At 45.4% G+C, this 22,163-nt stretch overlaps 1 protein-coding gene across 1 annotated transcript; it reads right to left on the bottom strand.

Moving 5' to 3' along the window:
- Positions 1-904: 904 nt before the first annotated feature.
- On the bottom strand, positions 905-17,402 carry LOC146194070 (uncharacterized). The gene is made up of 2 exons (XM_084602967.1): positions 17,240-17,402; positions 905-3,960 (listed from the first exon to the last, which is right to left on the bottom strand). Exon 2 carries the CDS (start codon positions 3,784-3,786, stop codon positions 2,842-2,844), a length of 945 nt encoding a protein of 314 aa, XP_084459093.1. The 5' UTR covers positions 3,787-3,960; positions 17,240-17,402; the 3' UTR covers positions 905-2,841.
- Between the last annotated feature and the right edge of the window lie 4,761 nt (positions 17,403-22,163).

Genomic DNA, 22,163 nt, shown 5'->3' with positions numbered 1-22,163 from the left:
GAAACGCTGCCGCCGTGAATGCGATTTGATTCTGCGCACGCAGGCTATAGGCGAACTAAGTGATGTATCAGTAACTTTTTGACAAAAATATGGTGTAGCGAGTCATCCTGGCGGTGCATGACTTCTGTCAAAAAAACGAACAATGGCCATTATCACAGCATTTCAAAACTGGACTGTGTGTGCTCAATTGTCGACGAGCAGCCCCGCCGTGGTGGCGCAGTGGTAAAGGCGCTCGACTACTGTGCCCAAGGATGCGGGACCAAATCCCGGCCGCGGCGTTTTAGTGGAGACGAAAAGTAAGGCGCCCGTGTTCTGGGCAATGTCAGTGCACGTTAAAGAACCCCAGGTGGTAGAAATTTTCAGTCCTCCATTATGGCGTCTCTAATAGCCTCAGTCGCTTTGGGACGTTAAACTCCACAAACCCAACCGAAATTTTGATTAGCAGCTAGCTTTGAATACGTGCGGCTGAGCTACCCCGTTAACAGTATAGTGTAAAACAATATATAAGCAACAACTGAGATCTACACCATTAACGACGACTTTACAAAGGCGCTTACGTTAGAAGAGCTAAGAACAATGTTTGCTACTTGTGAGCATCTATCCTTGTTTTTTCTGAACTTGGGCTGACAGAGATTGGAAGTACCGAAATTGATGAGACGCATGCGCAAAAGAAAACAAAACAAGGTTAACATAAAGAAAAGGTCAGTGAAATGAGGTTTTTGCCTGCACTTTTCCAAAATCATATCTGGGACAAAACTTTCCTTATCGTAAATGCATTTCAAGTAAGCGGTACGTTTCATAGGGCTCCTCTTCCTGATGTGGTAAGCTGCTGCACGTACCTTTGTGTGTGGCATGCAGGTACTCATATCTGCGACAAGAAAGAAATGTGCATTCAGGTGGAAGTGCTTGAAAAAACTGCTAGCTTTATTGCTTAATAAGTTTCGCTTTACATACTCACAACTTATTTATACAAGATCTTGACGTCAAAAGCTTCTTTGTAAAACTGCAGATAACTTCGTCAATTGATTTTTTTCCTCAAATCGACAAAGCTAGCGCTTCGACTCATTCGTTGGCTTGAAAATTAGCTAACGTAATATGAGGGGCAGCTAGGTTGTATGAAGACATGCCGTAAATTCATGTTCCCTGGTGGACATAGAATAAGTAACTTTTTTATTATTGGCAACTTTTTGAAAGCACAATCTAGTATATGCAAAACTCTCGCCCTGTTTTCATACAAATTAAGGAGTAGCATCAACGTGCATTTTTTGTTTGTTTGACTTAACAAAAGGCGATATCGAGCTTCGACAATAACGTCATGTTGAAATAAAACTCTAGTTACGAATTGTGAGAAATAATATTATGATGTAATGTACACGACAACATGAAGAGTAGACGTACGACTAAAATATCACGAAGCATGCTTCTCGTTTTTGAAAATTTCTCACGCGTCCCGTGAAGAATGCATAATGGTTACTTGGGTTCATACGCGAGCGCCCTAACGGCATGCGCTAACGTAGCTATCCTCATATTCGCTAGGTTACGTGTGACAAAAACTTTTATTGCCGAGACGTGTTTCGTATTAATGTGGTCAAGATTATATAATGAAGCAATGATGCAAGCAAAAATATTTTTTCTAATATAATGCGATGCTCAGATGGTCTAAAAAATGGCATAATGTTTTTACCACAAACGATGAGCTTGACATAGTTTAGACTCATTGTCCGCGTGCACCAAGTTCAAAGAAAAATTTGCTTTTAAAAGAAGAGTGTCAACTACTGCGTATGACGCAAGTGTGCCTGGCCGAGGCGAATGTCGCTGGAAAATAAAAGATGTGGACGATGTGGCCTTTGCATGTATGAATCACACCGGCACGTGCTCGATAAGTGTAACTTAAATCGACTGGCCACAGTGGGAATGCTATTTGATCCGCCATTGAAACTCTGTCAGAAACTCAGAGCCAGACTCAAGTAGGTGGCCTTAGCAGTCGCGAACATCGAGTCCCCAAAGGAATTGTAGGTCCTAACTCGACGTAACCTTTGGCGACATTTCAAGACACCCCAATAGCATCGAAAGGAATATATCAGTAGCAGTGATGCTCAAGTTTATTCGATGGCTACCATGAAACTGAAATCTGGTTACGCTCTGCTGAAGGCTTACCCCGAAATTCCAGCGTTGACTAGTACTGACTGCTCATATTCTGATACTAATTGAAGGCGAGAATTTCTTAAGTTGTAAGAGTAGCGGCTGCCTTTGAAGCAGGAGACTATATATTTCTGCCATACTGCGATGGTGCGATAAAGCTAGTTCTGCATTCTCCATTGGAAATTTAAAGACTCACTCCGGTTACATTATTTCACTCCTGGCACGCCGTGAATTATATAGGCTCAGGGAAGAAATCCAACTGAAGAATAATCTTTCCCAACAACTTCGGAGGGCTTAGTTCCAGCAAGGTGCACTATGTACAGGATTAACTCAGCTTGCAAAACAAACAAAACATAGTTGCTATTCTGACCTTCATGGTGGCTATCATTTGTTATTATTATTGCTTATTAGGACTTTAATGTCACAGGTGTTTGCATCATAGTTTGCTTAGAAATCTTCTAGTATATCTACAAAGCCATGTACGTTTGCAACTTCAGTGCACAGTGCTTCCTAAACATTCAGCACCGCAATGCGACCCACAGGTACTTCACTGCCAAAGGATTCCACCCTTTGGCACGTTTCAAGGTACAAACACCGGCATTCAGTAAGTCGACCACCATCTATCCGCTGTCTTCGGTTCAAGGCTTCTCAAAAACCATCAACTGGACTTGCACCACACCGTGAAAAAGGGGGCAGAGTTCACCACCAAGTTCTACTGGGAGTATCCACACGAGATGTAGCCGCCCTGGGCGAGAATTCGGTCTTGGCAGCAGACGAGCCACGTGACCCTGTCGTCTGGAGCGATATAACGATGGGTATGACAGCGCCCGCGCTGCCCATCGTCTTGGCCGGCACCGAGAAAGCTCGGGCCTTGACTCCCGGCTGCCAGCCGCCTTGCGAGCTGCTCTGCTGTTGCTGCTGCTGTTGCTGCGGCCATAAAACCTGTACTGAGGCACCGCCGGCATTCCCTCCTCCCTGCTGTTGCCATTGTCCCTGAGGCAATGCCTGCTGGGTGACAGACCTCACGATCGGTATTGGAACATAGATGAGCTTCACTTGTGTTCTAGGCAACTGTGGCTCGGACGGCGGTGGTTGCTGCTGCAGGTGCGGATGTTGCTGCTGCTGGTTCGTATTCTGCTGGTGTTGGTGTGGATGCTGCTGGTGTTGCTGCTGCAAAGCATTATGATTGTTCTGGTTGTTGTTTTGGTTCTGGTGCTGGTGGTACTGCCAAGGCGCACCGCCGCCTGTCGGCCCCATGTTGTGCCATGGGTTGGGCGGATTGTTGACGGGAGGACTTGGTAGGGACGTAAACGTGGCGATGTGGCCCGGCTGCTGGGTTGACCAGGGAACCGAGATGTCTGCTGGAGGTCCCTGGTTTTGGTGGTGGTTCTGGTGGTGCTGTTGTTGTTGATGGTGTTGCTGCTGCTGCTGCTGCATCTGCCAAGGCAGGGCGACGCTGTTTGTCTGCCATGGGGCACCACCCCCTTGCCAGGTACCGGGACCCCGGCCTTGGAGGTGAACAGTAGCGAGGTCGTTCGCACCTCCTCCTCCTCCCCCACCATTGTTATTCCATGGTACGGATGAATGAAACATCATCCGCCCCGGCTGAAAGTGCTGCTGCTGTTGCTGCACTTGCTGTGGCATGGGGGGCTGGTGCCACTGTTGAGACCACGGGGTTACGGCAGTGATCTGCTGCGGGCCCGACGGGGCGATGGACACCAAGTTTTCCGTGGCGAAAGGTTCGTGGGTCACCCAGGTGAAGTCGTTCGCTCTGACCAGGCAGCATGCGCAGATGAGCCCAAGAAGAGAGATGTTCTTCTGTTAGGTGCATGCAAAATGAAAAGGCAACAAAGACAGAAAGTCAGCAGTGCAGACAGTACGGGAGCAAAGACAACACAAATGACGGCTGTGCGCTGAATGCTGTTTGCGGCTGATGGGAAAGCAGGCAGTACTTATAATTTACGTTCATTGTAGTGGCAGACTAAATAAAGGTGATTAAGAAATGTATGCTTAACCTTTGTTGTAAAAACTTTTGTAAAATAACTAAGAACACTGATGACATGATTACCGACCGATTAAAACATAACATGCCTTAAAATGAGTCGTCGAAGAAAAAAAAAGACGTCTAATTCCAGAGAAATTCATTTTCTAATAGTTCGCCGTATTAATCTGTATTATCAGGGGCGCCAGCATACAGAACTCCCGAACATATGTCTACTCAAACTGAAATGCATGCAGAGCTCCAGTAATCCACACGAAAAGGGTAGGCACTGAAGTCATTAGCGAAATTATAATAGGTCGAGTATGTTCGGAGCAGCGGGAAGCTTATTTCCTTGTCTGTCGCTAGAAAATGTTTAGTTTGCTTGGACAAAGCAGTGGTCAGGAAGACAGTAGCCAACTTCTAGTAAGGAAGCATCGACACATTGAAAACTAAGCATACTTGCGGAAAGAAATGCAAGAAATGTAATTTAAGCACTCGTTTTAGGAGCTGTAGTATACCGGATGTTGTTTTTGAAGGCAGATTTTGTTTTAAAAAGGTATCTGCCTTTAAAATTATTTTAGTTCTGGGGCTACGGTCGACACCAGGTAAAAGGCAGATACCTCAATCAGATCATTAATGAGATGAAGTCGTTAGTAACTCTCTTTTTATTTTAAGAGATCTGATGTCATTGCAGAATTGGAGCTCGTGCTCCACATAATATAGGCAAGAAAAACTTGTTTAAAAATATTAGCAGACATTACAAGACCCACATATGCTACTTGACGAGCGCGACCGGCCTAGGTAACCGCCGATGCGCGCTTTGAGGCCAGCGAAACGACTGTACGCATCGAAATCGACGCTATCAGCGAAGCGACAATGAATCGTCGCGCGAACGTCAGGTGTTGCCGGCATAGTAACGAAACCTATGGGGGAGTCACAACACCATTCACACTTTGAGTTTTTGATCAATTCGATCTCGCCATCTCATCTGCTGACAGCTCTGGTTAGCTCAGCTGGTACGCCAGATGCTGTGCAGGCCCGTGTCCAGCGGTAGCCCATCATCATCTTCAATTGGTAAGAATCGAATTCCGAATGCATCCACGGGTAGGACTTTTTTAATCGTTCGTTGTAAAATGTCCCAGAATAAAAAGGCTTCCCAACAGTCTGAGAAAACGTAATTCAACAAGGTTGGTTAAGGCTGGTTAAGTATGAACTGAGAAAACGTGTTCGATAGTTTCTGGCTTGCGGGATATGAAGCAGGGAATTCCCCAAGGAACGAAAAAAACCCGTAATTTCTAAATAGGGTTTAGCTTCTAGTGTAATGTTATGGAGTTTGAAACAGAAAATTTTTGCTCCCCCTGAATATTTTCGAGAAGCCGTTTCGAGTGTTACTGATGTTTTCAAGACACAAGACCAAGTGCCTGAGATGGTTCCGAGAATGGTAGTGTTACTGCAGATGCCTGATTTTTAATGGATCATGCAGCCCGAAATCGCGTGGTTTTTAACCCATTTTGTGTGTTTGTGGAGTATGTTCTTTATGTGTAAAATTTGATTATAAATTTGGCAATAACGAAAAAAAAATAGCTCAGCTAATAGAGCGACTGCACCGTAGAGGCCGTGGTCCCGGGTTCGATCCCCGGACCAGGATGAATTCTTTTTTTAACTACGAAGTTTCTGAAGAGGTTGCGTAGCTTTCCTTTGTAACCGTATGGCTGCGCTCGAGTGGATGCCAATAAGTAATCATCCCCTTATTAGACGCTATGTTTATGCGTGAAGCCGTCTATCAGGCAGAGATCTGTGGCCTTGTAACGCGCGCTACAATTTTTAAGACAAATATTTTTTTCGGCTACACACAGAGGACAAGAACTTCAATTCTGTAAATAAAACATACCCCCTAAAATGTAAAAAAAAAATTACTCGACGTCTGTAGTTAATTAGCGCATTAATTGAAGCAGTCTGCCTCTTACATGGTGCTCGCCGTAGCCACCGATACGGTCCCAGGACTGAAATAAATCTAAAACCTGCTGTATTTTCTTAAAATGTTGGACCTTCTCAATAAAACACTCAGTATAGGGCACGCCATTATCAGAAGAAGTAAGCCAACCCTCCACATTGCTGGCGCTATCAAAGCCAATCTAAATTATTCGTAAACCGCACAAATGAGGCAGATGACACAGATCTCGGCGCAATACGGGTTTTAAACGGCCGCCGAGCGAAGCAAAGCGGGACCGAATGCATAAATAACCGAGGCACGGCCACCGTTTTTCTGAGCTGGTTCCTCTGGTCTCATTTGCAATCTTATCTAAATGCGGCGGTTTATGAAGCATCATCTTCAGAGTCGCTATCGTGGTGACTCTGAAGGGGATGATGTAAGTATTACCTAGATGGTTGCAGAAATCAAGCGTCCGCGAGGCTAAATCACGAGATTTCCCGCGTTTCAGTTAATAGGCGTGCCACGCTTTCAAAGACCAACACAACTTTTTCACAACTTTCATAAATTTTTAGATTTCGGTATTTTGATAAGTGGATCAAAAATCAGTGCCGCAAGAGAAAAAAAAATATTTACCGAGGATGAACTATAAAGAGTGAAAGCTGATTAAATCACTCAGATCAGGCAGGCCAAGAACGTTTGAGAATGGCGCGAAAGACCTTCATATCTATGGTAATCTGGCTAACAATAATCAGTGATGGTATTACGGAAAGAGTTAATTTTGTATGCGTTAGTATAACTTCTGTAACGCCTACCTTTTGATGTTTTTGTTACTATTAGGATGCTAAGAAATTGTGTCACATCGTCAAGAAAATGATTCGGCAGTGCCCATCATAAAAAAAAAGTGGCACCAAAACCTTCAGATTCATCATCATCATCAGCCTGACTATACTCACTGCAGGGCGAAGGCCTCTCCCATATTTCTCCAATTAATCCGGTTCGTGCTAGCTGCATCCAGTTGACCCCTGCGAACTTCTTAACTTCATCCCCCCACCTAACTTTCTGCCGCCCCCTGCTACGCTTTCCTTCCCTTGGAATCCAGTTTGTTACCCTAAGCGACCATCGGTTATCCTCTCTTCGCACTACATGTCCTGCCCATGCCAATTTCTTCTTCTTCATTTCCGCTAGAATGTCGGTAACTGAGTTATTTCTCTGACCCACTCTGCACGCTTCCTATCTCTTAATGTTACCCCTACCATTTTTCGTTCCATAGCCCTCTGGGTTGTCCTCAACTTAAGTAGAACTCTCTTGGTTAGCCTCCACGTTTCAGCCCCATAGGTGAGTACAGGCAAGATGCAACTGTTGTATACTTTCCTCTTGAGCGATACCGGTAAGCTGCTAGTCATAATCTGCGAGTGCTTGCCAAATACGCTCCATCCCAATCTTATTATTCTTGTTATTTCCTTTTCATGCTCCGGATCTGCGGTTACTACCTGTCCTAAGTAGACATATTCGCCAATACTTCCAGTACTTCGCTACCTAATGTAAACTGCTGTTCCTTCCCGAGGCTCTTCAACATTACCTGGTGGAACATTACGTTCCACCAGTGACGAAGGACGAGGTCAAGAAAGCATTAGAAACTATGAAAAAGGGGAAATCAGCTGGAGAGGATCAGATAACTACAGATTTGTTGAAGGAGGGGGGGGGGGGGGGGGGGGGGCATATCGTGCTAGAAAAGCTGGCCACCCTGTATACGCAGTGCCTGGCGTCATCGACGGTACCGGAACCATGGAAGAATGTCAACATTATCCTCATTCATAAGAAAGGGGACTCTAAGGACCTTAAAAATTACAGACCAATCAGCTTACTGTCTGTTACGTATAAGATATTTACTAAGGTAATTGCTAATAGAATCAGGACAACCTAGACTGCAAGCAGGTTTTCGGAAACGGTACTCTACTATCGAACCTTCAGATTGGTGAAGCCAAATTGTGGGGATCAATCAGGAACCAGCACTAAATTCGAAAAGGCCCCTTGGCACTCCTGAAAAAATTGGCTGTCCTACCGGGCCAGTCACTGTTTAGGATCATATTTAAGGGTTCTCCGTGGTGACGCCCCATACCATCACGAAAATCCGCCGTGGTAGTGTAGTGGCCGCTTTTCGATGGAGCCGAAAAGCTAGGCGCCCGTGTGCTGTGCGATGTCAACGCACGTTAAAAAACCTTAGGTGGTCGAAATTTGCGGAGCCCTCCGCTACGACGTCTCTCATAGCCTGAGTCGCTTTGGGACGTTAAACTTCACAAACCAAACTAACCATCACGAAAACGGGGAATTTCGAAGCTCAAGTCGGGCCGCTTTCCCAACTTGGCGATCAAACCGAAGTTCCGGTTTGGTATATAGTCCACGCTGAAAACAATAGAAGTCCCAATCGGAACGGTTAAAATCAACCTTAAATCCCCCCCCCCTCCCTTAAAAAAAAAACAAAGAAAACAAAATAGAAATACTGTCTGGACTGAAACATTCTCCCATGTTTTCGCATATAAATAGTGCTCGTCTTCATTCTTTGTCTGGTACCAGTAAAAATTCCGAGAGCACTTTTGAATCTACACTGCAGAAATGCGAAAGCTTGAGCGTTGCTGCTGCACTGAGTGCATCAGTTTTAGGGCGAAAGCCTTTAATGGCTCATGCTGCTGTGGACAAAACGTGTCCCGCTTTTGCGCGGCTCCGATTGGCCGAAGCGAGATGACGTCATAGATGTCTCGACCAATCACAGAGCACCACCGCAGTATGCACGAATGCAGGCCTTATATTTAAGGACATAGTTTTCAGCGCAAAGGCACGCGGCCAAAGGAAAGAAGAAGAAGGAAGACTATAGGGACGAACATAGCGCTGACTCACAACTGTTTATTTGTGTGTTCGTCCCTATGATCTTCCTTCTTCTTCTTTCCTTTGGCCGCGTGCCTTGCGCTGAAAACTATGTCCTTAAATCTAGAATACCAACTAGCCCAACAACTAACTCTACTGAAGGCCTTATTGGCCCTATGTGAATCAATGATCAATTTTTAATTAAGTAATCAAATTTTATGAGTTGATTACTAATTAAGTAATTCATTATTGCGTAATAATTTACTAATATTTACCTACCTAATGATTACCTTTTTAATTACCTAACGATTGAATATTTATTCAGCTTAAGTCCCTATTTTTGTTCTTATTATCATTATCAACTAAATGCACCGTCATTATCATCGCTACTGTCATCATTGTCATTATCACCAATTACAGCGCCAATGTCATCACTACTATCATCCTCAAGGCAGACAAGCAGAAGTATGATATGGTTTTCACGATCCCGGGCGTGGTGTTTATCTTTGCCTGCTTTTTAGTTGGGTTTTCTGTTGTACAGCTCAGCAACGGAATGCTTTGTAAATGGTCTGTTTACATAGCGCATTCTGTACCTAACCGCGTGTAATAAATATGTCTGAAAAATAAATCCCGGCCGTGGCGTAGTTGTTTGAAGCATTCGGTTGGGGATCCGAGGGATGGCGGTTCGATTCTCGGTGGAGACAGGAATCTTATTTTTATTATGACTTCATCATGACGTCATTTGATAGACAGCTATAGTGGGACCGGACGAACGCCGACATTATGAGCCAATAAAGGCTTTCGGCTGAATACAATAAATCAGAGAAAATGATATAATTCTCGCAAAAGCACAGCATACGTTCAGTCTTTTCTGCAGGGCAGAGCAGTACCGTTTAGACTGCAGTAGCAAATGTCATAAGGACGCGTAATTCCTATCTCTCAACGGTAGGGTCTCGCAATTTCTTGCTTCTCCTCAGTCGTTGTCTGCCAGCGAGTTTAACGGTGATTGCTGCTGTCTTTGCACGCAACTTAAAGGTAGGACACACTCACTGAAGGCAGGAAGCGATTCCGGTGAAACATTTAGTGTAAGCGTTGCCATACCCTGTCGTTCGATGTCGACTTCCGGCTCTGTTTGCGTTTGGTTTCACGGCTACTTGGAGTCAATAAGAAATTAATAACATTACATAATGTATTGGAAAGGGTAACCCACCCCAGAGAATATGTTGGTAACTTATACGCATGTTGTGAATTGTAAAAGACAAAGATTTCAGAAAGAAAGTCTTAAGAAGTGTACTCGAAAAGATGTCCCGGCGTTGTTATATACTATAGCGTTATTCTATTGCGCCTCAGATGCGACGGCAATACCGAGATTTAAATCCGCCCTCACTCGTTTCAAAAGTATTTCCCCTATTCGTAACGATGATCAGGAGAACACTACCGCTGAGGGAACGGAATCATGCCAGAACGACACTGTGATTTGATTGATTGTTTTTTCTCCACTATCACTCAAAACGCGAATGTTTTCTTGAAGTAAACGTGCATGCAACCCCATTTGGTTCACGTCGAGACCGGTCCGCGAACCCCGTTCACCCGACGGGTCAGCAGCCCGCTGCTATACACTTCCTTATAGCCCCGATCACGAGACGCTCGGTGAGAGCGGCACCACCCACGTAGGCGTGGCAGCTTCGCAGTGCAGTCGCGTAAAAGCTGCTTACAGCGCTCGTAACGTTTCTGCGGTGAAGTTTTCCTCGAAGCCGAACAGACCTCGGTTGAAGTAGTTGTAGAAGGGGTATAAAAGCAGCACGTGGCGGTCAAGCATATCCGCCAGGAAAATAGCCTAGGGGAAAAACGAAGGGAGGGAGGGGGGGGGGGGGGGGGGGGGCTAGCCATAGAGATACCAAGGTCGATTTGAGGTTCATTTCATACCGCGCCGAAACTGCCTGCGCGTCGCACTAAATATTCCGCTTAGTCCGCTTCGAAACATCTATACTAACAAGAGCTCAGAAGACCACCGCGCTTTTTGCTGCCAATGTATATAGACCTATGACCAGTGGCAGAATTAGCCACTAAATCTTCTCGCGCGCAGTTTGCATTTTGTTGATGCTTTGCCTGTTCTACTACAGCCTATTGTCGTTGAGCGTCGTGCTTACAGTGAGAAAAGATTTTGTAACTTCGCCCGCTAATTAGGTGGATATCCGCATCAGTCTAATGCGATGTCATTCCCTCATGGCATAAAAAATGCACAAATTATGCATGAAATAAAAGAAGGTTCGAATAAATAAGAAAATGCTTAGTCGAAGCAATGAAGCCGAGGAGTAAGCGATGATGATGCCAACTTTGTGTCCAAGCAATATACGACGAGAGATAGGTACTGGACACTGGTCGGCTTCACCGGAGGGCAAACTTGCAGTAGATAGTAAATATCTGCCTCAGTATTCCGGGATTTGTAGACTCTATACTTGGCCTGGAGATGCAAGACTCAAAAGGGAGGCCACTTCCGAATTTCGACATGAGTTACTTCGGCTGCTACTTTGTGGTTTAGTGCCAAAATACACTCTGTGTTTTACGTTAAAGCAAGCGCAAAATAAATAAGCGCGAATAATAATAGATATGGGGGACACTTAAGCTCCGCCTGTAAGGGTACGCATGACACGATAGCGAGTAGGCGACCAGCCCACATATAAAGCCCCGCTTTAGCCTTAGTGGCATAGGGGTAACGTGTCTAGCTCAGAATTCAATGGCCATAGCAGCCTGATTCCGATATCGGCCGACCATATGGAACGAGAGGCCCGAGTTGTCAAAACGTGACTTCAGGCAGTCATGTCCAATCTGTGCACAGCCATGTCAGCTTTTTTCCAGCGCCATGCTCGTGATTGTTCGCTCACAACACCAACGACGGATTTTCTGGCGAGCTGGGCAACGTATACGTGTAGAACATTGTCCCTTACACAACCATTCACGTCTTTAGATAGACCCAGATTCTGACTCTTCACAAGATCGTCTTAACGACGATTTGCAGAAGTAACTACCATAACTTTCCACGGTTCATACCAAGCTCACTTGGTAGGAATTCTGAATTACACCAAGACGTTTTAAACCTGGGAATCGTTCAGTTTATAGGTATGTGTGCTCCCATGATTTGTAGTGAGTAATGATTATTCAGCCTATTTCCTTCTTGCGTTGCACCAACTGCAGGTCTGACACTGCTTGCAAGACGTCACCTGTAACAATACTCTTCACTGAGATGAATAAAAGTAAAAAATACAACAATCATAGCAATAACTCAGCAGGCGCCGCTTTCCCCCTGTGGATATTTCTGTGTGTTTGTCTCACAAAGCTCAGGAAAATGGCTGGCTTGAAAAAAAGCATCGTCGCAGTTAATTGCGCTCCACCAGTCTAGAGTGTTGACTCCTCGTGGACAAGTGAAAAGGCCCAATGATAATGCCTCGTGAAGACCACACAAGGGGATTCCTCAGTGAATATATCTCCTTCAGAACATCAAGAGGAGACCTCCAGTGAGGACGCGGGGACATCCTGAAAAGACGCCTAGTCCGGATGACTAAAGAGTGTGGGCGTGCAGTGCGCACGTCAAATGCTAACGACGGGAATTCAGTAAGGATGCGCAGCGCGGTCGTCCATAGGCAGCACGGAAGACGAGCTGGACGCCGCGCGTAGCCGGGCACCCGATAGGCAAGGCGCGGAAAGCGAGAGCGCACGAAAAGAGAAGGCGAAAGCGTCACGCGCGGTGCGCGCGTGCACCACAAGTCCCTCGTCTCGCCTTGCTATACAGTAGCGTCGTCGGCTGATTTTCCTTTTCGAGACGGGGAGCCGACAGGAGAGGCCGTCCATCCAGAATAATCAGCTGCTGGTGAGAGCGAGGACGCCGTGCGCGCATGACTGACGCCAGCGAGAACGAGGGCTTGCCGAAGCATTGAACGGATTGCTTATCACCCGACCATCGCAGAGTGGGTCCTTTCTTTTTTAGGGTTACCGCCATGGCTACTATACCGACAGTTGCTTTCCCTGTCGGTCTTTTTAGTTGGCCTTTGTTATGATTCACAGTCAACCCGGGTTTGACGTCCCAAAGTGACCACGGGTTAAGGGATACGTCGTAGTGGACCACCTGGGGTTCTCTATCGTGCACTGAGTCTTAGAGTACATGCAGCACCAAGCGTTTCACCTCAAAACGCAGCCGCCACGGGTGATTTGGAGCCGGGTGCTCGGACTCAGCAAGGTCTTAACCATTGCGGTGGGGCAAAATTTTAAAAAGGAAGGCCAAACTATTATCAATCAGTAAAAGGCTCAATAAAGTCGCGAGGCAAGTATCTGCGGAACATTGCGGAATGATTGCCTGTTGTTCTTCAACGTGCAATGAAATACCAAGTACGCAAGATGTTTTTTTTTTTCTTCTTTGGTCATATATCGTTCGCTTCATTCAAACTGCGAAGGAGAATTTACGGCATCATCTTGTGCTGAGCTGTAAAATATCCTTGCTATGCCGTGACCCGTGCGCAGGCGATCGCGACTGACTGCGTTGTCTCTTGATGGGGGCTTAGGAGTCGGTTCCCCGTACGTTTAGAGGTTGGAGCGACGTGCACTCTTAATATTAAGCCTACTGACGTTCAGCTTTCTCATATATGTGATTATTTTATGTAGCTGGTTGTTTGCATAGAGTTGTGTTTTCATTGTGGCCAGCATACTGGACGCATCGGCATATTCGCATTTCAGGAGATTTCTGTTTTTGACAACTTCCAAGTTTTGTTTTTCGCCCCTTGCCCTTTATAGTAAACATGCTAGAGAATTATACGACGAGAGAATAGCAGTAAACGTACATAGAGAATCCAGCGAATAAAACGGAAACAGAAAGATTATGAAATAGAAAAATGAAGGCGCTGGCATCATTCCCATTTCGGCCAAAGCGGATTAAACAGGTCCACTTGCCGCTGAAAACGAGAGCGTCGGACGCGTTCACCCGTGGCGGGTGGACGAAGCGCCGGCCGTGCTTCATCGGAGCTTCGCGTTGAGAGATCCGTCTACGCCGTACACGCTTGGTGAGCCAGCTATCGTCTCGTATAGTGCACGTTCAGCTAACAACAATGATTGGCCTTCTTATCTGCGGCCTGTCGAAGAGCCATCTCCTTCAATCAAAAGCTCCCTCCACTGACCGTTCACGTGCCTTCTGGGCAAGCGCCGAGCATTCACGGCAAGAAGGCGGCATAGAGAAAGAAGCATCCACTTGAAGCATGACAGACTCTCCGAAAACAGCTTATTATAAAATAGCAGCAAAGCGCTCTGAAGGTTCTACTTTTGAGCGCAAAGTCGCCAGTTCGACTTGTGCGTCCTGAGGATAGGGTGTCGCCATGAAGGTGGAATGTGAAGTCACTGATCCCCAGACTGCGATGGACCTTCAGGTCTTCGAAATCATCCACTATTCACGAAGTCTTATGAAGTTGCTGGCACTGGATTGGTTTTCTTTTCTCGGCATTCTTCCCCGTTATTTTAGGCGATAGCGTATGCAGCTCGTTCGATCGAAAAGACGTCGCCGTCTCCTAAAACTCAAAACTGAGAAAAACGTGTCGTAAAAACATAAGCACGTGATTTCGTATCAAATTTGTGACACAGCAATTCTTTGTGGTGTCATACCATTTAGCTTCAGATTTCATCTGCTGCTAATTTACGGTAGGGATCCGAACCGACGACTGCGGTTGCATGCTGTTCATTGGGAGTTTTAGGCGCGCACCGAACTGCGACAGATACGGCGCCTTTCCTTTCTTATAGAGCGATTTACAATTGACTAAACACGCTTAACCATCCTGTATGTGCCACTCTCTTAGAGCGAACATTTCTTGGTATGAAAATGTGGTGTAAGTGGCGCTGTTGTGCTAAAACGAAGCTCAAGCGTATTTTCATTTTCACTTTTTTTGTTCGGTCGACAGCAAATTCATGCGCTCTCGATAGAGCGCATCGTGCGAACTTCCCTCATAATGAAGCGCATCAAAAGCCCGTTTAACTGTGGCTGGAAGTTGACGAGGAAGTCTGCTTACGCGTAATCAGAGCAATGGCGGAACGCATTTTGTGGACGACTTGACATGTCTCTACCCCGACATGTGGAGTGGACGTAGTAGGATCGCGAGGCGAAGAATATTCCATGAGCGTGTCGCATACTCACGACCCTTCCATCAGGAAAGCGTCTTCTCTAGCTCATGCCTTCCTCTGCGCTTCAAGGAGTAGCGAGAACACGTGCCTTTTTGGGGCTATCCTTCAAAACGCGATCGAAAATCCAGCGCGATCGAGCGCATTGGTGCAGTGCGTTCATACTCACGTGGCCCATGCTGTCGCTGCGCGAGGTGTCCACGAGAAGACGAGAGAGCGCACAATACGCAGCCCGGCCTGCGCTCGTCTTGGCGCGCTTTTGGGGGCTGGCCGGGCGCGTACGGAGCTCTTTATACGCGTCAGCCGGGAGCGGCCGCCGGCTCATCTGGGTCAGGGGCCTGCCTACCCTTCCCCGCCGTCGATTGTCCGTCCCAGTTCGGCCGGACCCTCGCCGGGACCATCCGCGCGCGCTCCTGCGATCGTCACACACGCACGGCCGACGATACCCAAGTGTGCCTGCCGGCACGCGAAACGAGCGACCACTCTCGCTTCGAACCACCTCTCGTGCCCGTTTCACTGAACAAATGTCTCAATTTAAAATAACAGAGTGCGGGCGCGGTGTGTCCACTTGATGACGGGAGCGCTGTTTCAAGCCCTTCGATTCGTTATGTGCGACGCCGCAGAAAACATCCCAGTTAAGTATCTCAGAACCCTTGTAAAAGAGCCTCCCTCGATGCTCCCCTCGCGTTCTCGTCGTTTTGATTTTTTCCCATCTTGGTCCCGTGCTTCTCTTTATGGCGCAGACTGTTGTGGTGGAACGCCCTCGCGAAGGCACGCCCCCCTTTCCGTAGATCGCTGGGGCCGTCAGTAAATGGCGAGCAGCCACCCCGGCCCCCTGCAAATGGCGCTGGAAAGCACTAAAGGACACTCCTCTGTAGGTAGGGCAAAGCTTTTTCCGACTGTTTCTCCAAACCAAAGAGGTTGGTAGAGTCGCTCTCTTATATCCAGTGGCCAATACCCGACTCATCAGGCACGCAGAATGCGCTCGGACTTTCACCATAGTGATATAATGTCAAATCCACACACACAAAAAAAGCGTCTGAATGAAAAAATGAAAGCTCCACTCATTAAATACAATAACATATGCCAACAAGGCTTCTAGGCAGGGGTGTGCAAATACTTGAATAACCGAATTTAATAACAAGTCCTCAAATTATTGATCTACTCAGCAAGAGAAATGGAGAGAGAAGACGGAGCACTTAAGTTCCCTTGGTGCATCCGAATACTTTTATATGTATTTTTTTGTTATTACAGCAGATTTAGTCAGAATCACTAGATTTACAAAGCTCGCTTCATCTGGCAGCGCTGTTAGATTACGATATACACAACGATCTTAATTCACTCTTTCGAAAATGTTCCTAAAGTGTGACCAGTTTCCGAAAATTATGTAGATGGTGAAAATGTTTACTCTTTCAAAAAACGCGACGAAACATAAATTTCGAAATACGGACCCATTTCCATACTCCCCATTTTTTCTGAAGGACTTGAACATAATTTTTTGCAGTATATACCGCTTTCTTAACAAGAATAAGTTATTAACAACCCACCGGCCTGCCTTCCGCAAATGCATGTCTACTGAACCTACGCTCCTTCGGCAGAAAAAACTAATCGCAAAAAAACAAACCTCGGTCGTGTTTGTTAATCTTAGGTGTTTTGTCCACTTGTCTAAAGATATCAGTTCCATTGATCATAAACATTTGCTTCGAAAACTTTCTTGAACCATACTTAAGTCAGAGAATGCAATTTGTGGATGTTAACGGCTTGCCCTCTAATCTCCTTCCAGTTATGCAGGAAGCTCTCAGGTAAGCATCTTGGGTCCCCTTTTGTTTAAGATTTTCGTCAATGATCTTTTTAATATTGATTCGGACGCCCCGCATAGGATTTATACCGATGATACCACGCTTTTCCTTTCACCCAGATCGCCAGATGACCTGTCCTTACATGCTAGCAGCGTGCTTTATGAATTACATCATTGGGTCTACAAAATTATCTAATAATTAATACTGAAAAAAGCAAAGCCTTGCTGTTTCATCTAAAACTGTGATTGTCGTATTACCTAGAGATATACTGCTGAAGAACTTTACTATCGAAATGGTACGATCAATCAAATGTTTGGGCGCCCACATCGTTGATGATATTTCCCGGCACTGGCATATACATTTACTCACCGGTAAGCTGCCAAAGATGTTACGTGTTGTCTATTTCCCCAGGTACCTGCCCCAATTCATAACACTGCTCAAGAAGAACGTTTTGCTGGGCTAGTTGGTGCAACATTTCAAAAATGGACGAAGCGCTAACAAGACATTCACAAGAAAGGGGACACGGACAAGCGCTCACTGACAACTGATCCTTTATTGAAGGGAAACATACAATATATAGGCACACCGTGGCGGCACTAATCAGAGGCAGCAAACGCCACAAGGCGAAAAGGCCGTAAAATCGATAAAAGAAAACAGGCATAAAACAGATAAAAAACATTTACGATCGAATGAACAGGCTAAAAACGATGGTTCGGAAAATAAACTGATATATGGCACGTGGTGTATAGGGCCAGATGAACATGAAGACGATCGCGAAAAATTGATAAAAAAAAACTGACAATCACAAAAACTTATCAGACAAACCACTAAAAAGAAAAATACTTCAAGCACCTTAGCAAAAGAGAGATAGTGGTTTTCAACTCATGAGACATGCGCAACTTTTTGCGGTTCTAAATTCATGCACAAAATTCAACTGCGCCCTTTTGAAAAAGAGAGCTCACTCTGATGTAGCACTTTGGACGATTCGCTAACACAATCTAGACTTTTCCTTTATATGTTTTTAGGAAGACGGCTTTTTTTTAACTCACGAGCTACATTGTCTCGACTTCTATCCAGTAAAGTAGTTTCTTTAGAGCGAGGCATGCATTTACACTTAGTGCCTTGTGGCGTTTGCTGCCTCTGATAAGCGCCGCCAAGCTGCGCCTATATATTGTGTGTTTCCCTTAAATAAAGGATCAGCTGTCAGTGAGCGCTTGTCCGTGTCCCCTTTCTTGTGAATGTCTTGTTAGCGCTTCGTCCATTTTTGAAGCAAAACACTGATAATTTATAATATACTCTTTCTACGCCACATTTATTACTGCTGCCTCGTTTGGGGGAAAACCATGAATGCTAGCATTCAAAAGCATTTTGTTAATCAAAAGATATTTCTTCGTGTCATATGCAATAAGCCTCACGACTTTCATCTCGCTCCTATTTTTAGTGCGCTCACCACCCTAAAACTTTCTGCCTTAGTGAAACGTCGCTTGTTGTAATTTTACAGAAGAGATGGAAAAATCACTGGACTTCTCAGCTCGCTTGCCAACCTCACAAAGCGCACCGTCCCTTACGCAACTCAAGCTCCGCAGACTTGGTGTGCTCCTCACACGCTCACTAATTATGGCCAGCAAACGTTGTGCCACCATATGCACAGTTTGCTAAATGCTCTTTCCAGTTGTAATATTGATGTGCTAACTTGCTCCGCAAGAAATTTGAAGTTTTTTTGTGCTTATGATTGCATCAGGTTGTACTTTGTATTTTACTTCCTTCATTAACTCTTCTTAATGCATTTTTGCATGAATATTTTAAAATTATCTGAATTTTGTATTTTACGTTTGTATATTTTATTGGTTTGTTTGATTGATTGTTTGGCAACTTTTATTTCTGTCCTGCTGCTGTTGTACTTCCTTGTCTGTGGAAATAAATCATATCAAATCAAAGATTAGAGGAGGTCCTGTTCAGTGATGGTACAGTATAGTCGCGCAGTCCAGGACGTCAATAATCTTAGGAGTTACTCTATGTTCTGGGCACTATTAAACACGATATACTTCGTTGTTCTTAGTTTTACTGTCTTAATCAGACAATATTTGATTCCATTATTTTGTTTTTGTTTTTGTTTTTTGCTACTGGAAAGACCCTTTCCCCTTCGCTTGAAAGCAACCCTCCTCATATAATGCGTGAGAAGCTTCGGTCAGCTTAAGTGCCTCAATTCTTGTGGCATCCATTCATAATTTTATTCGTGCCGGTCTGCCACAGCGCTCCAACATGGATGAGACTTCCTCAGATCCTTGAGAATTAATGTCTCGGTTACAGTAAGGCGCAATATTCTCCTACTAAAACAGACGATTCGTAAGTGGGAAAGACCCGAGACATCATCCCTGAATTCATGTTTTAAATCTATTCGCCTAAAACGTGACCGCCGCTCATATGATGAGTATAAGCACGCTTTTAACCTGCGAAATTGTGTCTATGCCCTTAAATATGGAAGCATTTTACCCTTGTTGCACCTTGTAAGAGATTTTTGTTGAGTTGTCTACCAAAAGTAGTGCCCCGTGATTGTCCTATCGGACCGGAATCTTAAACGACTGTGCAGCTGCCGTAAACGAAAATCCTGCTCATTTAAGCACGAGGTTCATGAAGTTTTGATCTTCGTTGTGCAATCCAGCTTGATGTGAGAAACATGAAGAAAACTCCTCCTTTGTGACATGATGCCTGGCGGGGTGACGAAGCGGGTGTCCTGGAGTAGCACAAGTTCTGTGGGCACACGCGACGGAGAACGGCCAGCCTTGCATATTGCGCTGCGCAGTTCGGGCCCGGCACCACGAAAGGGTGATGGCCCCCGATTGCTCGGCTCGTGACCGTGAGAAGAACATGCCACTGCAGACTTATCTTCGAGTGATGGGCAGCCATGTGAAGACGGGCACTCGTGCGTGTCAACGTTAGCGCGACTGTTTTCCCGCCAGATGCCACGCGCGATGGCCGCTGAAAGCAGCGGCACAAGTGCGCGCGATCTGCCGTTCAGTTCTCTTTCGCGGCAGTTTTGGGGATATTCGGACCCTGCTATAGGGGACAACGCCCGATGAGGCCGCGGTGCTGTCGTTCACCCTTCGAGTTGTCCATTAACTCGCCTACGCCAAGCCTGAACGCATGTGGCATTGCGCTTCCTGAGTTATAAGCGATTTTAACCGAAAATGATGTACATGTGTGCGAGGTATAAAAAGGAAAACTTATATCCCACTTAAAACTCAAATATAGAGAAAGACTGAACAAAAAGAAAACGTATATGTTTTTCAATCAGAGTTAGCGTTGATGAAATTTGTGCTTGCTTGCATGTCGATACAATTTGTACAATTCACTGGCAATAAGATGGCGACCTAGATGTGACTCAAAAGTGCAGTGGCCGCTTGATTGTGCTTCAGTAGAATGCACTTGAATTGCAGCCTGGTTCGTTACACATATCACAGCGCATTACACCGCTGTGAAGCCAAACGAAGGAGGCTATCACCGCCACTTCGTTGGAGACTATATAGAGCACTAATGTACATTCCGGTCCGATATGGAACGGCAGGCAAGTGAGACAAGAAATAATTTCCTTTTTTTTTTTCACCTGCTCGAGCAGATAACTCGGGGGCTGATTAGGAAGTGGAATTACTTAGCAGAATAATGTGGTGGCGATGCTAAACTAAAGTCTGCCTCCGTTTTGTCAACCTTACTACATTCGAATGATATAGTTTTCGTCTAAGCATCGCAATATTCGCGTGTGGTTTAATTAGTTCAATAAAGAGAGCGCGGCATGGTTTAGATGATCCGAAAAACTAGTCACGAATCTAGACCAGCATGATAACTTGTGTATCTTCCATTTCTGAGCATAAATATGTGATGTTTTCATTTTGTACCTATAAGACAAGTGAAAAGTTTGTGCGCATATTTTTCCACGGATCTATCGATAATGAGTTTCGCAATGTTCAGTACAAGAGCTTGGACGTACAGCCATTCTGTTATTCACCTTATCGTTATTAATGCTCAGCCAAGTAGTCTTAATTACTACCCAAGCAACTCCTCTCTCCGTCCATTTATTTTATTTTTTTTTATTCAATACTTCAAGTTCCGACAACCATCAGTTCTCCCGAACAGTGGTGCACTATGATACTTGACACATATGTCACGTGTATGTCAGCTTACACATTCTGCACACATGTCAAGTTAGAAGGTACATGGGGACATGCGAAGATGTGCTTGTTTCACCGCCCAGCCAGGACAGAACTAAAAAAATTGGCTAAAAAAGGCTATCACAATATAGAGGCTAGCTTGCGCAGTGTAAAACTATTTTTCATAAAAATGTCTACAGCGGTTTGTCCACACATGGCAGACTTATTAAACACGTGCTGAATGCGCATCATTGGGCATATATTGTTTGCACCGGCTATGTAGAATGGCCGACTGCTTCGGGCGTTTAGTCTGGGCACATTCAAATAAAGCACGGTTGTCAGCATGGGACAGTCAAATACACCATGCAAACATTTCTACAAGAAGACAGCGTCACGTAACTCGCGTCGTGTAGAGAGTGGAACAGACTTCAGAGACGACAGCAGGCGGTTGTAGTCAAAGTAATATCGCCGATCTAAGTGCCGGCCATAAAGAATCCGAATGAAGCGCTTTTGTACGCTTTCAAGTGCAGCACGGTGCGTGATTTCCATTTCCAGACTGCTACAAACCCCCGCCTTTACGGTCAACAGAGGCGCAGGATCCCCTTTACCCGTCGTCTCTCTATGAGGTTTGAGAACAATATAAAAAATAGGCCGGTCCACCCGTGAAGCATGTGTGTCGGTGTGTGATTGAGGAATAAGTTCAAGAAGGTCACTTTCTTTTACAAACAAATGAATATTGTAGCGTGTTCAACAGCAGCCGCCAGGCGGCTGCTCATCGAGAGTCTCGTACGCGGACTCGGCCCCGTGGCGTTTTAGAAGAAGCTGGAGTCGGCTGCTGTCACTCGGTGCTCTAGACCTGCTCTCCTGTGCCTGCTAGGTCAGCCCCTGTTAAAACCTAACCTTCTGGTTACGGGCCTAAACGGCTATGTGACAATATGTATGGATAGTAGTCCAAATTACCCCACATAATAATCGAGTAAAAAAATAAAACGCCACAACACGAATGTGATAAAACAACTCGGTAGATGACAATAAGGAAAACCCGACAAAGAACAAACCACTGCGATAAAAAGAATATAAGTATAGCAAAGCAAGTATTCCAGATATAATAGGTATGAGCAAGATAGAAAACAGATCAAGGTTAACAA

The sequence above is a fragment of the Amblyomma maculatum genome, chromosome 4, assembly GCF_055883805.1.
Source record: "Amblyomma maculatum isolate TAMU_Amacu chromosome 4, ASM5588380v1, whole genome shotgun sequence".
NCBI classification, from domain to species: Eukaryota; Metazoa; Arthropoda; class Arachnida; order Ixodida; family Ixodidae; genus Amblyomma; species Amblyomma maculatum.
Note: the sequence above shows the minus strand (reverse complement) of the source record. Positions and strands in the feature narration are given on the sequence as shown.